This window comes from Parus major, chromosome Z (genome assembly GCF_001522545.3).
Source record: "Parus major isolate Abel chromosome Z, Parus_major1.1, whole genome shotgun sequence".
NCBI lineage: Eukaryota > Metazoa > Chordata > Aves > Passeriformes > Paridae > Parus > Parus major.
In genome coordinates, this window is record NC_031799.1 from 74,366,802 (window position 1) to 74,388,648 (window position 21,847).

The 21,847-nt window shown below is 46.4% G+C and overlaps 1 protein-coding gene across 4 annotated transcripts in view; it reads left to right on the forward strand.

The window, feature by feature from the left end:
- The window catches only part of PAX5 (paired box 5), a 135,641-nt gene extending 119,179 nt beyond the window's left edge, over window positions 1–16,462 (forward strand). For all 4 annotated transcript variants that reach the window (XM_015615426.2, XM_015615428.2, XM_015615427.2 and 1 more), the window contains 2 exons: window positions 2,962–3,048; window positions 10,283–16,462. In XM_015615426.2, coding sequence (XP_015470912.1) covers window positions 2,962–3,048; window positions 10,283–10,359 — 164 coding nt within the window. In that variant the 3' untranslated portion in view covers window positions 10,360–16,462. The remainder of the gene's footprint in view (window positions 1–2,961; window positions 3,049–10,282) is intronic.
- Window positions 16,463–21,847: the final 5,385 nt, after the last annotated feature.

Below are 21,847 nucleotides of genomic sequence, written 5' to 3' on the forward strand. Positions count from 1 at the left end.
CAGGGCTGATGGATATGCAGAGTATGTTAAGAAGGAAGCAATACTGTCACTGAGCTGATGGTGCTCAGTGACTCCTCGAGCTTCTGGCTGGTCTGTACTGCAGGAGCTTGACACCCTGACCACTGAGGCATAAAAAACAGAGAATTGGAAGCCTCAGCCTGACAGGCACTGGAGCATCCCCCAGAGAGGGTCCAGGATGTGTGTCTGTATGTGAGTGTGGGGAGGAGGCAGTGGGGATGGTGGGGGAGGAGGGCAAGACAGGAGAGGATGAAACAATGAAATGTCAGCCCATTCCCACCCACAGCCCTGCTGTAGCAGTGATAAACGTTTGGAAAGTGGTGCTGCCCTCTCCATAGCATGCACAGCATCAGCATGGAATGGGCTGGCTCTGTGCAGCTCCAGGAGAATAGAAGAGGGGAGGGAGAGAGGGATGGAAGGAGGGAGGAAGGGATCAAGGGAGAGGAGAGTTCTGGGACAGCTGAAAAATTAGGTCTCATGTTGTCCAAGGGGAGAATGCTCCCCCTTGGGATGAAGCTCTTGCAGGCATGCAACAGCTCACTGTGAGCTTTATTTCAGATCTGGGGTGTTCCTGGTGCATGAGGGACAGGACACCTCTTCCGTGCAGTCTGTGCAAACAGCCCACAACAGGGATATAGGCCTGTCCTGCTGTCCTGTCCACTCTGTCCCTGTGTCCTTGCATTGCACAGCTCTCAGGAAGCATGTAGAAATAAGACTCACTCCCATCTGCTTTTGTGGCATGCCAGTCAGGCATCACAGCCATTTTGTGGAACAAAACTAGGGCTAAACCTTTGAAAATCTCACTTCCCTGTGGAGAGGAAAAAATGCAACCCCTGGGGAAGGTGCTGTGCGATAGCCTTCCTGTAGAAGAAGCACCCATAGGATTAGAAGATCTCTGTGTGCCACACACTGACAGGAGAATGTGACCATGACTTCAGGACTAGGAAACATTGTGACTCTCACAAGTGAATTTCCTAGACAGATTGCTGCCTGTGTGCTTTGCAGGCTTGGGCAAACACCAGAAACACAGGTCTGGGCCAGAGACATGCTGGAACAGCAGAGGGGCTGTAGAAGCAGGGAGGAATCAGGCAGGACACTGGGTAAGGCAACAGCCTCAATTGTGGTGATTCAGAGGCAGAAAGGACGAGAGAGAAGCTGCTGTGTCCTGCAGCAGAGAGATGGATCCCTGACTGGTCGAAGGCAATGGGAATGCTCTTGACAGTGGCTGCAGTATGTCAAGTGCCTCCTAACATCTCTTTGGGCATTGTCAACTCCGCTGTGCCTTACTCTTTTAGGATCTAGCACTCTGACAGAGATAACCTTCAGGCATTGAAGTTATCTATCATCCATAGGGACAGGAACAGAGAAGCATTGAAGGTACTGCGTAATTCCCTGGAAAGAAAGGTTTGAAATAGCTCCAGTTTTCCTGGGTCAGGGTGAATTAATGCCATTCCTTAGAGGCCATAAGGAAAACCTACTCTGAGCTTGCAAAGATTTGTTGGCACAACAAGATGTGCTGAGTGTGGAAATACTTGCTGCTGAAGACTTTGGACATTCTCTCTGTGGAAGCTGTGGTGGGGAGAGAGTGTAGGTTGATCCTGGTAAGTGTAGTCTTATGTGTCAGAAGGGCTGCAGGAAAGAAACAAGGGAGAGATGCTAACAGAGACTTCCTGTAGCAGACTAGTGATAGGCTGGTCCTGCTGTCAGCACACTCGGTCTGTTCATCTTGCAATGCAGGCAGAGAAGCAGCTTGTTTTCACTGAAGCTGAATCAGGTGGAGATCAAGCCATCCTGGACCTGACCCTATGTTTTGGTTACCAGAGCATTGTCCCCTCTTCCCTGTGGCCAGTGTGCCAGCAAATGGCCTAAGCCATGGCCACTCACTGGCCAGGGGACCCAGATGTGGTCTCCAGGTTGGATCTATGGATTGTATGAGACAGGAATGCTGAGCCTGAGGTGCTGAGGACATAGTGTCAGGGGTCCACTGCCTAGCTGGGGTTATGGCAGCTCCTCGGTCTGGTGTTGTGGCTATGCCAATGCCAAGGACCAGAGCAGGCAAAGGTCATGGCAAACATCTGCTGTGGCCTGTCAGCCCTCAAATCATGCATTAGGAAACATACCCTTTCTCCTGCTATGCTGTGCTGTGCTTGTATATATTTATGTGTCTTAAAGATGAGAGGGTGAAGGGAGGGAGGAAGAAAGAGAGAGAGGAGGAAATCTGTAATTCAAGGAACATTTCCTAATAAAATAGTTGCAGTGTTGGTATTTGCATGGTGGAAGGGCCAGGTCAGAGCCCTGCAGGCTCTGTTCTAAAGAGCTTGCTGCTGGAGTATGAAGCAGTGACATGTGAAGAGAACAAACAGATGAGAAGAATTGGACCCAAAGAGGAGATAAATAGACATATTTTTTCAAGCCTTTTTTGTGCCTTTGTCTGGAGGGTTCAAATCCATCTGAAACAGATGCAAACATCCCTCTGCTTGGGTTACAGTGTTGAAGAAATATCTGGGACCATGACCATGTTCTCCATGACAGCTATCTGGAAATTGACTGGGTCATCTTCTCCTGCAGCAGAGACTTTATATGGAGAGCCCTGTCCTTGTATTATGCTTCTCACCCTGAGTCCTGTAGGGCTGGAGAGGCAAAGGCCAGCCCTATCAACGTGTCCCAGAGGATTCTCCATCCCTCCTCATTTCTTTGATCCTGCAGCACGTTCAGGAGGCCTTAGCTGTAGCACAAAAAAATGCATATAAAAGATGTCTGCACCCATTTATTTAATAACTTACCCACCCATATTCCCCTTCCTCAAGGCAGAGTGTCTAGCAGTGCTTTTACTGTGGCTGCCAGTAGAGCAGAGCACACATTGGAGAGCCCCTCTACCTCAGAATGGTAACTGTCATCTCAAATCAAATGACCTTTTATTCTGTCTTTGTCTCCTTAACTTAGGGAGCGAGTTTTCTGGGAGCCCATACAGCCACCCGCAATATTCAACATACAACGACTCCTGGAGGTTTCCCAACCCTGGACTCCTGGGTAAGTGTTCGTCCCTGTTTTGAGAGATCAGTGCAACATGTCCAGTGTTTGTCCAACCCTGGGGTGGGCAGAATGTGTGTCCCAGATTGTCCTCAATCATGCTTAGATACAGATGGGATAGCAGGACTCCATTGGGCTGCACAATTGCTTTTGGTTCACTTTGCCAACAAGAAGACCTGCCCCAAATGTCTTCCTCCTTCAGATAAAAATCCTTTCAGAGACATAGGGTATTACTGGAAAGCCATTTTTTTGAGGTTAAGGGACCCTGTTCAGACAAAACTTGTGGTGCCAGTTTGCTTATAGCCAGTTGTAAGCTCCACTGCTTCCTATGCCATTGCTGCTTGCTCTTGCATGTGCTTTGCATTTCTCCCTAACTTAGTGTTGTGTTTGCTTCCCAGTTGTGTGTATTCCCATTCCATGTCTCCTCAGCAAGGGACCACTGGTACAGCCTCACTGATGTCAGCATAGTCCCTATGAGCAATGGGAGGCAGAAGCCCTGTAACTCCTGCAGGATCATGGCCCTCATGTGAAGGATAAACATAATCCATTTTACACCCCGTCAAAAGCTGGCCCACTTTGACCTTATATACATGTAGCATGCAGTAATTAGAATTTTTTCCTGCATAATTTGCATGGATGAGGTAAGTAAAATACCAATTAATTGTCATCTCTCAACACAGGAGTAGCATGCCTTAGAGATTTCCAGATTTATGGATGACAGGGCTGTTATATGTGACCTCCAGCAGCGAAATAATTTTGAATTTTTTTTGTACTTTTTTCATCCAGTTTCTTTGTTTTAAGTAATTGAGTCCCCATGTAATTGAGCCACCCAGGCAGTATTCATCATGGTTCTTGTCCTTAAACAAATCCTTTGGGAGCAATAGACAGCCTCTGCCTCTCATGCCATGGTGCTGGTATAATGCTGTTATTTGCTGTGCCACATTTAAGGGTTTGTTACTGCTTCCATCATAAATCAACAGACAGATCTTCAGCTAATATGGATGGGCATAGCTGCACAAAGCCAGGGGAGTCCCCCTGCTCAAACCTGCTGTTTCCATGGCCACAGCCAGCGGTGCTGGTAGAATTTTGGTTGAGCAGCATGGAGAAGATGCTTTTGCCAGAGGCAAGAGCACACACCATGCTTTCTTCATTTCTCATTTTGCAACTCCTTTTGAATCAGGAAAGCTGTTGCAGCAATGCTCTGCATCATCGATAGGCCTGAGAAGCCAGGTTTGGTGTAACTTTTTAAATTTTCCTACCAAAGTGTTGAAGAAATTAGCATGATACTAAAAATAAATGACAACTCAGCTCTCATCCTGCCCTTCTGCATGAAGACAGGGCTTTTGGAGAGGCTTCTGGGCTGTTTACTGTGTTCCTGCTGGTGGATATTCACCTCCATGAGAAGGGTGTGCACACTATATGAGCCATCCCAGAGCCACTCCTGAGCAACCCCACAGGTGTGGGCAGTGTTCCTCTCATTCTGTCTGCAGCAGATTGCACCCATGGCCTGCTCAGCTCTTTATTTGAGGTGATGGGCCTGTACCATCTCTGAGCATGCTGTCCAGAGTGTGGGCAAAGTAGGTAGGTACCTGTGATGCCCTGAAGATGCTGGAGATGGGCAGGTCTGGGTCAGCAGAAGACTTTAGACAAAAGCTGGTCATGAGACCATTGCTTGCTGCCAGGACCTTTTACCTGTGCCATTCCCTTTTTTTCTGCAGTCATCCTCTTTTTCTCATTTCCTTTTTAGATCACACATTCTGGGGGCAAATTCCCATTAATCTTTGACATATGAGCAGTTATAGGGATAGTATACTCCTCACAGCAAAGCTTGTTCTCAGGCTGAAGGAAATTTCTTCAGAAATATTTACTCAGCAGCATGCTGTGAACATATATTTAAATGAGGCAAGGGCAAAAATAATCAGAGGCTATCATATTTTTCCAGAAACTGCAGCTTTCTTGAGATTGAAGTGTTTCATGCTATAATATCAGTGCTGATTATTTCTTTTTTTTTTTTTTTCCTGATGGTTGGCTTCCTTATTTTTATCCTCTTCAAGATAATTTGTTTCAGCACTTAAAAACAAACAAACAAACAAACGAAAGGCAAGTTTTTTTTCTGCAGCAAGTCCTAAAGATGAACTTACCATTTCAGTTAAGTCTTGTCACAGAAGTGGGGGGGAACTGGAGAGTTTCCTGGAGGGGGAAATCCCCTTGTCTGACCACAGGTAGGTCCAAATACAATGGTATGATCTGATCTAGAATGTGTCTGCAATCAGCCACAGTTTCTGGGTCAGATGTCTCTTGTGCCTTGCAGAGATCCCCCCTTTCCACAGCTCTGCCTTTGTCACTGGAAGCCTGATCCTGGAATTTCTTTTCCCTAGTGCCTCCTAATCCCACTGGTAGTTTAGAGCAAGTAGGAGTCTCTGGCAGGGACTTTAGAACCTGCCCCAAGTCTCCTTGCACACCCAGAAGGTGCTGTGTGATGAGCCTGGGCACATGCAGTGGAGAATAGGTTAATTTGAACTATATCCAGGATGCTTCCACTCCTCTCAGGAGTATACGTGAGTGCATTTAGTAATTCTCTCCTGAGAACAAGCTCTGGCAGTATCGGCCTCAGAGCAGAAACCTTGACAAAATTAATCAGGACTGGTACATTGCCTGACACAGTTTGTTTTACAAAGTCCTGCTCCTTTCACTGAGATGAAAGTATAATACTGTAAGCACTTAGCAGCACCTACGTTCAATTAATTCCCTGTGCTGGCAAGGAAGAATTGCACCACAGCAATCACAGAAGTCTGAGACTGTGAAAGAGAGGCTAAAAGGAGAACTGCCATGATTTGCAAGTGGAAAAAAGGATACTTAGATTGAAAAATTGTATCTGGGGGAGAGTAAAGAGAGAGAGATGAGAATAGTGAGAAAGCTTTGGTTTTCAGTCCCATAGCACAGTCTTTGTGCTATATGTGTGGAGCAGCAGGGAGTGGTGTGAGGTGGTGTGTTCAGGAGAAGGCATAACCATATTCATGCAGACACTGCGAACTGGATGTCTGGCCCCTGCAGAACACCAGCTGCTCACCATTACCCTGCTGTCTGCTCTGCCCTTGCTTTGGTGCTTCTCACTTTTCTGCACCAGGCACCAAGCCTCTTCTGCCCCAGCTGTCATGAAACCAGTGCAGATGGGGGTCTGTGCTCCCTCCTCTCTGGGGCAGTCCCAAATGCTGTGCCCCATGGCTCCTGGGGAAGAGCAGACAATCAAGCCATGGTCCTCCAGAATGGTGAACAGAAGCAGGGGCAGAAGAAGTCAGTTTGCTCTTGCATCCTGCCTCAGTCCTGGTGGCACCCATACCTCTCTTGGAGTCAGAGACATGACCAACTTTGCTGTGGGGGATGACTCAGTCCCCTCTCGACCACAGCAAGAGTGAGGACAGACCCGAAGTTCCTGGAGGAATAAGCTGGCAAGAGGACATAAACCCTGGCCACTTGGGTGTGCGGCTTTGTGGCTGAAGTAGGTGTTTCCATCTCAAAGCCAGGCAAAGAGTTGAGGGAAGGAACTTGGCCTTTCTTTTTTCCCCACATTGTCCTGCGAATGACCTGCAAGCAGCACAGTTCAGGGATGCACATGGAGGCATGTGCATGAGCTCGTGGGAGGCAAATGTGCATGTCTCAGGCTCAGGCCACTACTGTTGGCACATACTGGTACATACCAGCATAGGATCAGCTCAACGTGTGCATGCTAGGGACAGATAACAGCAACACTGTCTAATGAAGAAAAACAACTCACTTTTGTGCTGGCTTGTAGCATTTGGCTCAGTCCTGTGCACTGTGGGTTCTGTTCGATGCAGTGTCCCTGCTCACATGCAGATGTGGTCCCAGTGCGCTAGTTGGGAGGGTTTGGCCACACCATTACAGTGCCATGTCTGCCAGTGCTGGCAAGGTATCCTGCAAAGGCAGGGCTTGGAGCCTCTCAATTAGGATTAGATTCAATTCCTCTGTGGGATTCTGTGGAAAGATTAGAGAACAAGTAGGCACTAGAAATGACTGTGTCAAGAAATAAATTGATGATAGTATGAATTAGAAAGGAAAAATGACAGAAGGATGGACTAGTCTGTTCTGGATGGAGGCATGGTGACAGGAAGAGTGAGTGGTTTCATTTTTCACTTTAAAAACAAGCTTCTTTGATTGTTCAGCAGAAAGGCAAACTGGCAAAATCTCACTTGAGAGAAATGCAAGGCCTTTGGAATGCATGGGAGAAATATTGCATTGAGTCAGAACAGCAGTGGAGGAAGAGTGGGAAAACAAAGGCTCTAATCCCCAAAGACCCCATTTACCCCAAAACCTCAGTAAGCACTGCATCCTGCTGTGATGGGACCCACACACTGCTCCATGAGTCAGGCTGAAATTGTTTGGTGCTACTGGATTCCTCCTGTGTGTTTTTCACCCCTCCGCCTGAGCTGAGCTGCCATGGCTAGTGCTAGTGCTGGTGCCTGGGGGGACTGGGTCCTCTGCTGACCACCACCACTGCCTGCTTCATATTGACCTCCTGGTGCTGGGTGAGGACAACAGTTCCACCTGGCTCTTCACTGGCCTGTGAGCTGTTTTACCTCAAGGTACTGCCTGCCATGATCGCCAAGGACATCTGTGCATCTGGATTGGTCGTGAGGGGACATGGTCCGGCAAACTGGGCAACCCCAAGAGGGCAGCCCCCAAAGAACATCCCCCAACATCCCAGCTAGACATGGCATGCACATTCCAATGCACATTAACTTCTGCCTTTGCTTATTCAAGAGTGGCCAATTCAACCAGTATCTGTGCTTTCAATGGCTTGAGTTTGGCTGGGGTACGAAGTATACAGCATGTAATTTTAGAATTTTTTGTTCTACCCATGAGAATGGTTTTCACTGTCCTTGTGAAGCTTTTCAGTATTCTCCAGGAAATATAGTTCCTGAGACTGGAGCTCCTTAACCTGACGTCAGTTACCTGGGAGAAAACTATCTGTCCAACCCTGGGTAGCAGTTGTGGTGCCCTCAGCAGATAACACAAGATTACACTTGTGCAAACATAAACAGAATGATGACCTGCTGAAGGGATCTGCTTTAACAATATTGGCTATGGCTTAAAATATTTTAACTTTTTGTAAATAAATCTAGGTCAGATTGGCTCCTGCCTAAGAGTTTGTATACAGACATCTTTTCAAGTGTTTATCCTGGCCAGTCAATTAATGAGCTCTCTTGAATTATTCTTATGTACAGTAAAACTATCTTTCTAGTCAGCTAGGACCACACTCCTCAAGATTGCTTTGCTTTGTTTAAACCCAGCTCTTTGCCGTGGGTTTGTCTGGTTTTGGATGTCTCTGTCATTAAGGATGCAACTGAGGACAACATAGACCCACACACTGTGTACTAGCTCCTGTTTTGCCACAGCACAGTGCAGGAGACACATTCCAGTAGCCAAAGTCCTGTTTCTGACCCCTCAGGGCTGCAGAAGCAGAGTACCACATTCTGTGGTAGGATACTGATCATGACAAAGTCTTCTTCTCTGAATGACTGTGCATATTACACATACTGGGCAAGAGCAAATGCTTCCTGTGCTCTGGTTTTTGGATGCAACAGCTTGTACTCCCTTGGAAATGAAAAGCTGGAGGCTGGTGATAAAGCCTGAGTTGACCTCCTGATGTGGCACTCTGGACAAAAGCAGCCTAGACAGAACAGCTGGGCTTGCCGTCAGGTTGATCCTGCTGGATCCGCAGTAGTGAGGTAGCCCTGCATTTTGCCAATGGTTAACAGCAACTTTCCCTGAGCCTCCCCTTAAGAGTCTGGCTGTGTGATTCTTACTCTGTTCTTGGGCTTTTCAACCAGCAGCCCTCAAATAATCACTCAGGTAATTTTGGAGTGAACAGCAAAGCATTCATCTGGAGGCTGTACAACAAGAGGAGGTGGCAGGAGGTTCTCCAGCCTCACAGAGGGGAAGGCTTTGTGCTCAGCATAGAGCATGTTACCAACAGCACAAGGCATGCCAACTGGGCTCTCCTTCCAGCTCCAGAGGGTGTGTACGGCCATGGTGGTAGGACAATTGGGGCACTGCCTCACTCAGGCCATGCCCAAGAGCTGGGCAATCATTGGATCTGAAGGAGCAGTCCTTGGTAGAGTCTGGGATGGGAAGTGAGCAACCAAAAAATGCACCTTTGGCTTCACTGCCACTAATGCTTTTCTAAGGGGTCCACAGTCCCCTGAGCTCTAGTGGCATCACCTTTTCCTGGTGGGGACAGTTCCTCTGTGTTACTGAAAAAGCAAAAATTCCCTCTGCAGCAAGATGCATCCAGGACTGTGAATACCCTTGACAATGTCTGATAGACTGCTGTCCCATGTGTTGAAGGCAGGGAGCTTAGAATGGAAGGCAGCTCTCAGACAGGGCCACTGCTGAAAACCCTACAGCCCTGACTACTCCAGAGCTGTTACTCACATTGGCTCATTGTTGCTCATCCAAACCTCTCTGATGGTCTCAGATGCATGTGGCTGAGTACACGTCTTTCCAGGAGAGTTCTTCCACACTGTGATGTGCCTTACGTCCCATGCATGTGCAACTGGTGACTTGCACACCAAACAGGTAGCACCTTGAAGAGAGAAGACTACCTTCTTAGGATGGATCAGAATTGGTTTCATTGTAGGTGTACTTGGAAGGTTTCTTAAAACTGGTGCTGGCTGGACAGATTGGCGTCTCTCTGGATACCAGTCAAAGACTCTTCCTCATTCAAACAAATAGTCCAGTTTCCTGGTGATCCTTGGGTAATCATCCTATCTACCAGTGCTTAACCGTGCAGGACAGAGATATTTTTTGGGCCTCTTCTTGTAAACAAGTGCTTTCATTGAAATATTTTTAATGCTTTCGGGTTCAACCTCCTCCTTTTTAAAGGAGGCAGAAAATTAAAGAAATCAGAGTATGGTAGTGTGTTGGGGTTGGAATATCTTGACTTCCTGTTCTGAAAAATAACTAACTTTTTTTGGTGAAGTAAATGAAGTTGATGTTTTGAGTGAAGGAATGGAAGAAGGTATCAAACACCAGGCAACAAAGCAAAGCAATGATAGCCTTCTTCTCATGCAGAATGCATGAATGCAATTTTCATTCTATTTACCCAACCTTTATTGAAGCTTTGCTGGAGAGGTCTCTGACACCCATTGTCAGAGCACTGCAAGCTGGCACCTTTCCACCTTTGTCTTCCTCACAGTGGTCTCATTTCTCACAGGCTCCCCCTATTACTACAGCACCACAGCCCGTGGAGCAGCTGCACCAGCTGCTGCTGCTGCCTATGACCGTCACTGACGCTGGAGCTCAGGGCATCGGCACTGACAGCACGCATGTCTGGGACAACCGTGACGAGTCATCTTGCTGCCACCATGCCAGCCACTCCAAAAGGGAAAGAGAAAGTACCTAGTAGGAACATCATAATTGAAATTTTGCTCTTTAAGCTTGTTGAACTGATTATTGTATTTTTAAATCTGGTTGGGTCCTGAATCAAACAGAGAAACAGGAGGAAGTGGTACTCCTGAAGCTCTGTGTGGTTAAAAATGTGTGGTAGCTTCATGTTCTTCGCAGCCGGCTGGCTACTGCTTTAATCGCCTGTGGGTGCCATGGCTGTGTCTGGGGATAAGGAAGAGGTGTGAGCAGCTCCCCTTGGGACAGCTCCCTCTTGCTGCACACTGAAACAGGCTGTGAGACTCAAGGCAATTTTCTTTTCTTTTCTTTTTTTTTTCTTTTCTTTTTTTTTTTTTCTTTTTTTCTTTTTTTGTTTTGTGTGTGGCAAAGAAAAAATCAGTCTGCTCAATTTTACGCAAGCACACCAGTGTAAATATTTGCTTGTTTGTATTACTGTAAGAGTAGCTTAAGCATAAACAGCAACATTGTACAAGTATGAACTCAAAACACATCCAAAAGTGTGTTTTGAAACTGGTGCACTGATTCAAAGAACTCAGTAAGCTTTAAGCAACTTTGAACCAGGTTAACACTCATCGTGGCTGTATTTTGGCTGATGTTGTTTCTATATAGAGCATCTTATTTGACAGTTGTGTGTGATCATGCTATATGCTGGTATCAAACACATGGGCAACTGGAAAGACATAGGCAATTTTGTGATACTTTACTGCTTAATATTAATTTTATGTTCATTTGTCATCATACTAAACACTGAAACAAATTCACTGGTTTCAAGTTAAGCAGCACCCAGGAAGGAATTCCTAAATAACAGTTGACACCTTACATATATCTATATAGATCGTGTGCTAAATCCCAGTCATGAAAACCCTGAGAGGAAGGCAAAGAAATACTGTGGTTGTGATTTTTATGTGCATGTATTGAGCAGGGTGTACCAGACATGAGGGCAGCTGCACTCACTTTCCAACCCAAGCTGAAGGAGAAAGTATTTGTTTCCAGGTGTCTGTACATTTCTGTGAAGGCATTGCAGATTGTAGTCCTGTGGGATTTTGCCCTGCAGATTTTGCCCTGCTAATTCCATGTTTCTTCCCTCCTATCAAATAGGAAGCACTAATAGTCACATGTTTCAATGTGCACCTTGTGGGGGGCTAAATTATGAGAGCAGAGCAGCTGCAAATGACCACTAAGCAGTTACATCAATCACTGCCTCTCCATGGAGCCAGGACCACTGCTGATGTCTCCCTGAAGCCTCCCCCTACCCCACTAAGACTAAGGCAAAGACAACCTCAGCCACATAAGGACGATGGGCATAACCCCATCCCTTCCCTCCTGGGGGTAGTGGAGAAGCTCCCTGGTCCTGTTGAGATGAAGACCTGGCTGAAGCCTCCTTACTCCCAACTCAACCATCCTCATCCACCCAGAGTTGTCTGGGCTCTGCTGAGGGGTCTGTTGGTGGTTGGCTGCAGGAGAAAGCTTGTTGGTGTCAAACTTCAGAGGCACTCTGGTAGAGGAATATTCAAGCAGGTATTCACCAGCTTCAAGCTGTACAAACATTCCTCTGGCAGCTCCTGAGTTAACACTATTCTCTCTCCTCCCTTCCCAAGTCATCACTTGTGCTGCATAGTGGCCATCTATCTGCTGAGAAATTCCCTCACCCACTCCAGTAGCATCTTCTCATGGTACAGAAATGCAGTCAACACTTCCAAGTTTCCAGGGCAGAAGTGTTCCAATCCTTAGCAGCCATGTCCCACCAGCTCAGTGACATTTCAGCATGTTGTTCACAGATCCCATCAGAAAATTTTAGCCAGTCTTTTAAGCTAACCTAGAAATTAGCTTTGAGACAAACTTAGCAGTGAGATGAGTGCCACTTTTAATCTTCCAGCAATTAATTACTGATACACATCTTTTTTAACAAAAGACAAATAATAGCATGGAAGATTTACACAAGGAAACTTCTGAAGCCCTGCTTTGGGTTCATACCTAACTGCATACCCATGATTGCTTGCATTCCTTGGACTGGAAAGGGCACTTTTGTCCCTGGGACCATGTGCAAGAGTCTGGCCGAGGTGTGTGCACAGTCTCCATTCTGAACACATGCACCTTCTCTGTGAGCTCAGAAGGGGATGTGTCTGTCCAGTGCCTTTGCTGAAGAGATGAGAAACAAGTGTTTGACCACTGGTGCTGGTGATGGATCTAGAGCAGAGGTATGCTGAGTTACACCAGCTGTTGGGACATCATCAGGCTTGGCTAAAACAAGTCTGTGTGCCCAGTGAGGGAGCTGCAGCTCATTGGCATGTGGGTCCTTCACCCACTCTGCCTATTCTTCTGCAACCACATTGCTTTTACTTGTTTCCTCAGCAGCATGGACTGTGACATACATTAATTCAGATGATGTTGAGAGGACCAAACATGAGATTTCAGCAAAAGTTACCATACTCCATACTCATGCCAAAAGTGCTTGTAGTTGGGCTGGGGACTTCGGAAAGGCATGACAGGTATGTTTTCTCCAAATTATGGATGTGTGTGGATGCCACTGGATGAAGTGACCTAAAGTGCTCAGGCCTGACTGGCCTCAAGGCTTTCATGAGAGCAGCCCTTGGCCTGCCAGGTATGGTGGTGGGCTCCATCCCAGGGACTCTGTGGATGCATGGGCAGCTGCTTAGGGGAAACCCAGAACTCCCACCCTTGCACATGCAAAGCAGGGGCTTGTGTCTGACCCACCTCCGAAACCATGGCAGCCATTGCTCACTCACATCTGCTGGGACATCTTTCTATCATAAACAGCCAGTACAAGTTAGACCATGGAGTATTCATGCCATGCTGCTGGAAAAGGCACTTCTTGACAGTACTTTCTGCTTTTGGGAATATTTCACCTGAGATTTACAAACTGCTTTTCTCAGGAAGACTTTCTGGCCATAGTCTTCATTGTGGGTATCCTCCTCCTTGGGGAGCATGTTTGAAAGGCACTGTTGGTAGAAGGTGGTCATCTGTGGAGGACAGAGGATTGCCTGCCTTTGTCTATCCTCTGTGGCCTCACTATTTCATGGAGGAGGGGTTACAGGGTGAGGCAGACATGGTAAGCAAATGACCCTCAGGGGCTGCAAAGAGGGGAGAGAGACAGCCCAATGCTAGGGTTTGGGGAATCCTGCTAATCCTTTACTCAGGTGGGATGCCCTGCAGAGCAGTGAATCATTACTAAACCCTTGTGGAAATCAATCCCACAAAGTGCCTTCAGGCAGTTTCAGCACTGAACTCTGTAATACACTTGGTTAGATGAAGGGTTTTCCAATACTTGATACTCCAGCAATAATTTTATCAAATACATTGCTGACACAGGCTAAGAAATTAAATCTGAGAGGTGGAGAGGGACAATGCTGCTGTAAAACTAAATCAGTGGAGGCTGGAGCCAGGATTGCATGAACTGACTTGTTGAGCAAACCTTCAGTAAAATGCTGTCAGACCATGACCATAAAGAAGACACAAAATGTTGTGATCATTGAATTTGTTTATAATCTGTGTCTGAAGGTTCAGTTATGGAGATATTATTGTTAGGCAGCTCTACTAGTAGACTGCAGAGCTCTGGATGTCTCAGGACTGGATCAACGGATCAAAAGTTTTTTTTGATCACTGTTGAATTATAAAAACGCTCAGGGCTCTGGTGTCATGGGTCCAGAGAGCGATTGTTCATTCTGAGATGTCTCAGAAGTTCTCTGATTGGACTGGCAGGTGTTAGGACAACATTGGTGCTTGAGGCACTTGGGTGTCGAGGAAAGAAACAGCACCAGAGTACAAGAAGCTCACAGTCTGTCACCCCTCCTTGACTCCCTGTGATTGTCCTCTTGGTGCTGTAGTGTGAGAGCAGCACAGTGGGAGAAAGCAGCATGGTGGGTGAGGGAGGTGAGATGGCCTCACCGTGCCAGGACTTAGCAGTTGATAAATGCTTTGTCATGCTGGTCTTAGCTAATGTGGTTATATTCCTGTTTTGTTCTTTTTTTCTTTAATTTATGTATTTTATACATCCTTCAGTATGGAGGCAAGAGGAAGCTCTGTTAAGGTCTTGCTTATTTCCAGATGCAGGTACCTGTAGCTTCAAGAGCTGTGGCCTCTAGCAGGGTCGATTTGTGTAGCTGTCACTGGCTGCAACATGGCTCTGACCAAGTGTCCTTCCTGGTACCGTGCTCTTCTCTGCATGCATGTGCCACAGGGAAGCATGAGGCCCAAGAGGCAGCACAGCACTAGGCTGACCCATCCCAAGACTCTGTCCCAGCAAACTCTGGAAAAACCTGTTTTTTCTTCTGGATTCATTGATGAGATGTTAGAGGACCAACAGCTCTTGGCTAAGGTGCCCTGAAGTCTCGCTAAGTGTGCAACTAATGGTCAGATGTGGGTGTTGTTAGGCAGATCCAGGTCAGGCAGCCCACACTGACAGAGGCACTGGGCACACGTTCCGAGCTGCAGCCAAGTGTCACTCTGCTCTGGAAGCAGAGTGCTCAGTAGTGGCACAAGGCTGGGGATGCTAGCTAGGAAGCCCTGTAGGTGCTTAGACCTGCTCTTGTCAAAGGTACATGTTACCACAGTATGAGAAAAGGATGTGAAAGGATCAAAATCAGTTAGTGTTCTTTTTCTGGTTGAGCTAATGAGACTCGACATGCAAACACTGAATGAAAAGCATGTCAAAGTGGTGCCTGGATTGCTCACCTTGGCAACACAGCTGCCAGCTCCAGCAGTGGCCTCACTCACCAGTCCTGTGAAAGGCTCACAAAATGCAGAGGCTCCAGGGTGGAAGCCAGACTGAAAGGACTGAGCTAGGCACAGCTGCAGCCTTGCCAGGTGGGCAGGCATGTAGGGATTGCTGTCTACACACTTTTATGTGTAGGCACACTCGAATATCTCAGAAATTTGCAGGGTTTGTGGAGAGGTGGATCCTAGTCCTGCATCAGCCCCAGACACCACCTAGCCAGACCCCTGTGTCCAAGGTCTCTGGCTCTGCCTTGTCTAAATGAAATGGGAAAAATGGCCAGTGGGCATTTAGACCTGCCTTTCCCTTTGCTCAGCCTCCTGTGGGAAAAAATCTTGTCCTGGTTTTTCACTTTGTGTAGTGGCCTTTGTACATTCTGAAATTACAGAAAATCATTTCATTGCAAATGGAATTCCTTTCCAAGAAAAAGAAAATAACTTTTTTTTTTCTTATAGACAAACTATGTATTAGGGATTTCTAGCATCAAAGAAATACATATCTATTGTATCCACCAAAGTCTGCAATGCCTGCATTGAACCTTCTTTAAAAAGAGAGGAATGAGAGGGAGAAAAATAAAAGCCTCCTCACCTTGAAAAGTACATACAAACAAAAAAATAACTTACAAAAAAAATCCTAAAAATAACTGTTGAATTGCCTTTGAAAGTAGGGGATAACATCTGTTGCAAAACAGATGAAAAAATGCTTCTTAAAATGTGTATGTTTTGTATTCTTTTTTTCTAGTAGGAAAAGAACAAACTTGAAATCTTGGTGTTTTTTCCTTAGTGCTGTGTGTTGCTTTTGTGTGTTATAATATTTGAATGTAATTACAGCAGTGCCAATTTGCCAAAGACGTCAAACATTATTTTGGGGATTATGTTTTGGGTTTTGTTTTGGGTAGCAAAAAGGGAGGTGGGCTGGGGACCTGGGGTGGTAAGGCATGGGTCAACAAAAAAGGGGCCGTTTGAAGGGGTTTTTTGGGGTTTTTTTTTGTTTGTTTGTTTTTTTTTCCTGTTAATACTGGAATTTGTGATTTTATTCTAAGTTAAATGGTTGACTGCAACACTTTTTATTTTTAGATTAGTTGAAGAAACATGCAATAAGATTGGCGTAGTTCAATATCTGTGTGTCTTTTCATGAGAGTGACTGTTACTTGTGGACATTTGGTTTTATGTAACCTTTATGTGAGATAATTATTTGTAAATATTTACCATAATTTTATTGGTTCCTAAAATAAAAGTAATTTTTTTAAGTTCAAAATGCCTGCTTTCACTCTTGTCCTCACCTTGTGTCCTGCCTTTCTAGGGAAAAAAATTTACCACGTAGTTGCATTTGAAGTAGGACATGGAGGCCCTCATGAAAAAGCATCCATCAGATATGGTCAGGCATTGCAGCCTGGTGTCATTGAACACCCTCCCCCACTGCAGCATTGTTGGACCCAATAAAGGTGCTCCATGCTGTGGCAGAGCCACCACAAAATGATGAGGTCAGTGTTTGTGAAGAGTGTCAGGTCCTAAAGTGTTTTTGGTCCTGTGGGCAGATCGTTCTCCCACGAAGCAGAAGCACCCTCCAAGACAACCCGAGATGCAAGATGGAACGCTTTGCTGGAGACTGGAGTCAGGTACTGTTCAGAAGAGCCTGAAGGAATGCCTTCTGTCTGAAGATCACAGTGGTTTGGCTGAGGCCTTCCCTGCATTGGAGCAGGGCTCTGCTGTACTGTGCTGCTGCTCAACCATTCCTCTGTGAGAGAGCCTCTGGCTGCTGAGGGAAAGTGATTCCCAGATATAGGGACTTTTGCCCCAGCAGTCTTTTTGTTCCAAGACAAAATCTCTTGTCCAGTGTAGGAGAGATGGAAAGAGTCTCAACGTGTGTCCATGTAAGTGCTGGCCACCAGCAGAAACAAGTTGCCCTGGGCCCTGAAAGGTGGGAGAACTCTCCTTGCCCCTGCCTTTGAGTCCATCCTGGCTGTGTCATGAAATGCCCGTGCTGACATGTATATATATACCATTAGTAGCTGGGAAAATGCTGCTAACTTCTACTGACATATAACCCTCTTTTAAAAATGAGCTATGGCTAATGATTGATGAATAATCTATTCTCAATATGTTACATATAAATGTATCTACATTCGGATGTACAGGCATGCTTGAGGGTTGCTTTGTGCTCCTTCTGATGCTTTTTCAAGCTCATATTTCTCTCCACCTTCCATCTCATGGCAGCACCTCTGTCCTCTAAGGGCATGCATGTCCTTAACACTGCTGTCTGGTCTGTGTGGCCAGAGCCAAACCTCTTGTGTAGCCTTGTGGTGTAAGAAATGTTCTTGGACCATCAGCATAGGTGTTCTGCATCCACTGGCAAATTCTGTCACACAGTTTGCCCAAGCATGGGGTTTATGAAACAACAATAAGGAAATTCCCATTTTGTTTGACATCAGCTTGTGTTTGACCTAAGCTATTGTACTCTCTGTGTGAATTTTAACACCATTCTAGCAACTGACATTACAGTTTTTAATTAATAGAGTCAGAGCATGGCTTAGGTTGGAAGACACCTTTAAGACCATCTTGTTCCATCCTCCTGCCATGGGCAGGGATGTGTCCCACTAGACCATGTTGCTTAATGTCCCAACAAACTAATGTAATTGATATAAAGGGAATGACAGTGAAGATGTCCAGAATTTTCACCCTCACATTTTTTGAATTGCTAATGATTTACTGATGGTGTGTGTACCCCATGTAACTGGGATGGAGTTAGTTACCTTCACAGCAGCAAGAATAGTGCTGTGCTCTGGATTTGTGGCTGAAACAGGGTTGATAACACATCAAAAACTGGCTCTTACTGAGCAAAACAGCATAGCATCAAGAGTCAGAGAGGAGCCTTGAATGGGAAAAAAGCTGATACAGGGGCAACTGAGGAGGGCTGATACCAACTGCCTACTGATACCAGGAAACTCAGGACAATGGGTTTGTGTCCTGGTACCATACATTTCAGTTTTAAACCAGAGAAGTAGAACTCACAGTACTTTTCAAAATTCAGTAAATAATTGTAGATGAATAAATTCACAGTCATTGGATTCATATATGATGAGCAGAGAGAGGCAGACTTAAGTCAACCAGCAGCATACCAGTATTTATTTGATGACCAGCAGGCTCCACTTTGGGAAGAAGCCTGGGATGCTAAATTCTGACAGTGCCTGTATATATTACAGGCTACCGAGCTTCTCAAACTGTTCCTGAGAAAGTAGTCTGGGAAAGAATTAAAACAATCCTCAGGGACACAAAACAACCTTGCAGGTGTTGTTTTGTGTTCCTTGTTTTCCTTACAAGAGAAAGTCAGGGGGGTAGTGTACCCCACTGACCAATAATAGTAATGTAGCAGTTTACTAACCAATAAGAGTTTCCTTTCTGTACTTTCCACGTATCTGTCTATAAAGCAGGCCTGCTAGCAAAAAACTAAAAGATCCTCTTGTTCTGACTCCCTGAGAGTCTGTGTCGTTCCTTCCAGCCGTTCCCAATCGGAACGACAAGCCTGCACTCTGTACTGGCAGCATAAAGCAGGGATGCTTCCATGCAGTTGTATTTCAGATAAGGGAGTGCACTTAAGAAGACCAAGTGCTCAAAAATCAGTTTTCCGTGACTGCCCAGTTCATCCAGCCAGGCTGGACGTGGTGCATTTTGCTCCACCCCTGTTGCTTCTCTCCCTATGTCCTGATGTATTCTCCCATATGCACCTTACACCTATTTGGGATGCACAGCTTTTGGAATAGCCCTTCACATCCCCCACCGTATGTAGACCTAAGCAACAACCATCCAGTGCCACTGCCCACCTCATTATTGTGAGCTGGTGTTTGTCATTTTCATATTTCACTGTGGGAAACTGCGAGGAGTTCCTTAAAAATGGATGGTCAGGAACAAAATTAAGCCAAACAAGGAAAGCGTAGTATCTGAGAACTGCTTATTTGTAACAAAAAAACAAAAAGACAAGGAATTGTCTAAACCAAGGAGGGCTAGAAAAGACAGGAAGAAAGGAAGGGAAATGGGAAATGAGTTGGAGAGAGGGGAAAGAGAGGGGCAGAGGCAGAGGCAGAGGGAAAGGGGGCATTACCACCAGAGGCCGGGGAATGCTGTCGACGTCCCCAAGGTGGGGGCTGCGCACGCTGCCTGCCTGTGGACGGCTTCTTCAGCAGCGGATTACTGGACACGAGGTAAGGGGGCACTCGGGCAGGAGCCTCTGGACAGGATCACGGCAAGGATTGCTGCGGTGGGCTGGCTTGGAGGTGGGTGTGGTTGGACTCAGGCAGGGACACAGAGATGAAGCAGACGGGATGTTGGTCAGGGACATGGAGCAGACGTGTAAGCAAGCAAGAGCCAGTGTGGAGCCAAAGCAAAAGGCACAAGACCCAAAAAAGCCCCTACACTCAAAAAGCCCAAAGCCCAAAAGCAAGTCTCAAAAAAACTCCCAAACAACAATAACACTTGAAATAAAGGCCTCTACTCAAAAAGCAAGCTTTAAAAAACCCCCCAAACACAAAGCACAGTCTCCACAGCCCTAGGCCTTGTGACACAGTTACTTTTTATGACCCTGGCCCCTGCCAAAGCCTGCCTGCTGGCAGGAGACCATTGGTCTGGTCCAATGTCCCGCTGCAGTCCATTGGTTGAGATCTTTTGCCATCTGATTGGAGAATGTTTCTGGGGTACAGTGTCTTTGGTGTCCCCCTACATAAGACTGCCTGTCCCATGTAAGACATGAATTTGCCAGGCAAATTCCCTCCAAGGCTTTCCTCCATCTTCTCCTTGCTGCCTCCTGGACATGGCAGTTGTGCAACCCTTTCTCCATGTACCTCTGACAACCATTGTTAAGGCAAACCAAAATGACATTGGCTCCTCACAGCCATCTGCTGGCCCCTGTCAAGGCACTGGTGCCCTGAGAAACCCAGTATCACCAGATGGAGCAGGAATCCCTTGCACTGCCCTCGGAGTCCTGGGAGACTCAGCTTCTTGTTTGCAACAGGTAGTGATGACTTCTGGGGACGGAGGAAAGCTATCAGACCTTCAGAATCCACTGCATCACAACGCATGCCTCACCTCACAGGCAGAAAGGTCCCAGAAGGGTCTGGGGCTTGGAGACCACTCTCAGCAGCTATCCATCATCATGAGGTTGCTCAAAGAATTGGAGTACCTCTCCTATACAGACAGCATGAGAGATGGGCTGCTCAGCCTGGAGAAGGGGGCCTCCCTCTTTCTCTTCAGGGAGACCTTAAGGTCCCTTCCAAGCCTTGTGAGTGCTCCAATAGAGCTGGAGAGAGACTTAGGACAAGGTCCTGGAGAGACTGGACAAGGCTTCCCACTGACAGAGGACAGGGTTGGATTGGATATTGGGAAGAAATTATTCCTTGGTGAGGCACTCACACAGGCTGCCCAGAGAAACTGTGGTTGTGCCATCCTGGGAATTGTTCAAGGCCAGGTTGGATAAGGCTTGGAGTTTGGATCTGGTCTAGTGGGATGTGGCCCTTCCCATGGCAGGGCATGAAACCAGATGAGCTTTCAAGGTCCCTTCCAGCTCCAGCTTTCTGTGGTTCTAAGATTCTCTTAGTGCATCTCCCAGCACTTCTTGAGGATGGCAGAGAGTGGATGAACCAAACCGATTTTTCCTTGCAGAGCCTGTGCCAGTACCACATCAGCTTTGTCTGTGCCAGCCTGGTCAGTGAAATTTGTGGCCTAGCAGCAAAGGGACATTACAGGAGAACACTAGGAGCCCTGTTGAGGCTGTCCTGTGTTTGCTGTCCTGTGTTTGCAACAGTAGGGATTGCCATTTCTTGCTCTGTTTTTTATACTGTTTGTTCTTCTGCTGTCTTTCAGCCTTGCTAGGTTAAAAGAGGAATGAGTCGTCTGTCCTGCAGCAGGCAGGCAGTACCCGTTCCTCATTAAGCCGTTCCACGTCTGGATGTGAAATGCCATGGCAGCCTGCTGGTAGCAGAACAGTGGGATTAGACCTGACAAAATTGCGGTGAGAGGCATGGAATCTTCCTGTCTCTCCAGGTGTTAGGCCCCATACTGCTTCTTTCAGAGAGAATGCCCTTCAAGGATGCAAATACAGTTTTAACTCAAACCTTCCTACAAATGGCCATTGTTTAAGATGCCCAGGAATTGTCATTTATACTTCTAATGAATAGAAAATGCAGACCCTTGGTTAAGCAAAGGAATGTCTCCGTATTGTAACAGACTTTGCAGACAAGGGCAATATGCAGTCCAGCCAGGAAAGTCAGGAGCAGAGATGGTGGGTACACAGAAGCTGGTAGAAAGAGATCAAAGTGACAGCTCCTTTGCCAGGATTCCTGCAGTGGGCCATGATGGCTATGAGCAGGAACATCTGGAAATAATGTCACAACAGCTGGTGAAGACTTATGGCTTCTGTTTCAAGATTTCGTGACCTATTTTCATTTTCAAAAAAACCCCAAAAACTTCAAATGCCCTAGGGAGAAAAGAAAATTTCTTATCTGTATATGTATTTTCTTGAAGCATTTAGGAAGCATCTTTTTACGGCACTGTTTCCAAAGTAGAGGGGCTACTGATCATACCTAAACAGTGAACTGAGAAGTATGCTCCAGATGCCACTCAGTTGAATGGAGTTCTTTCTGCCTACAAATTT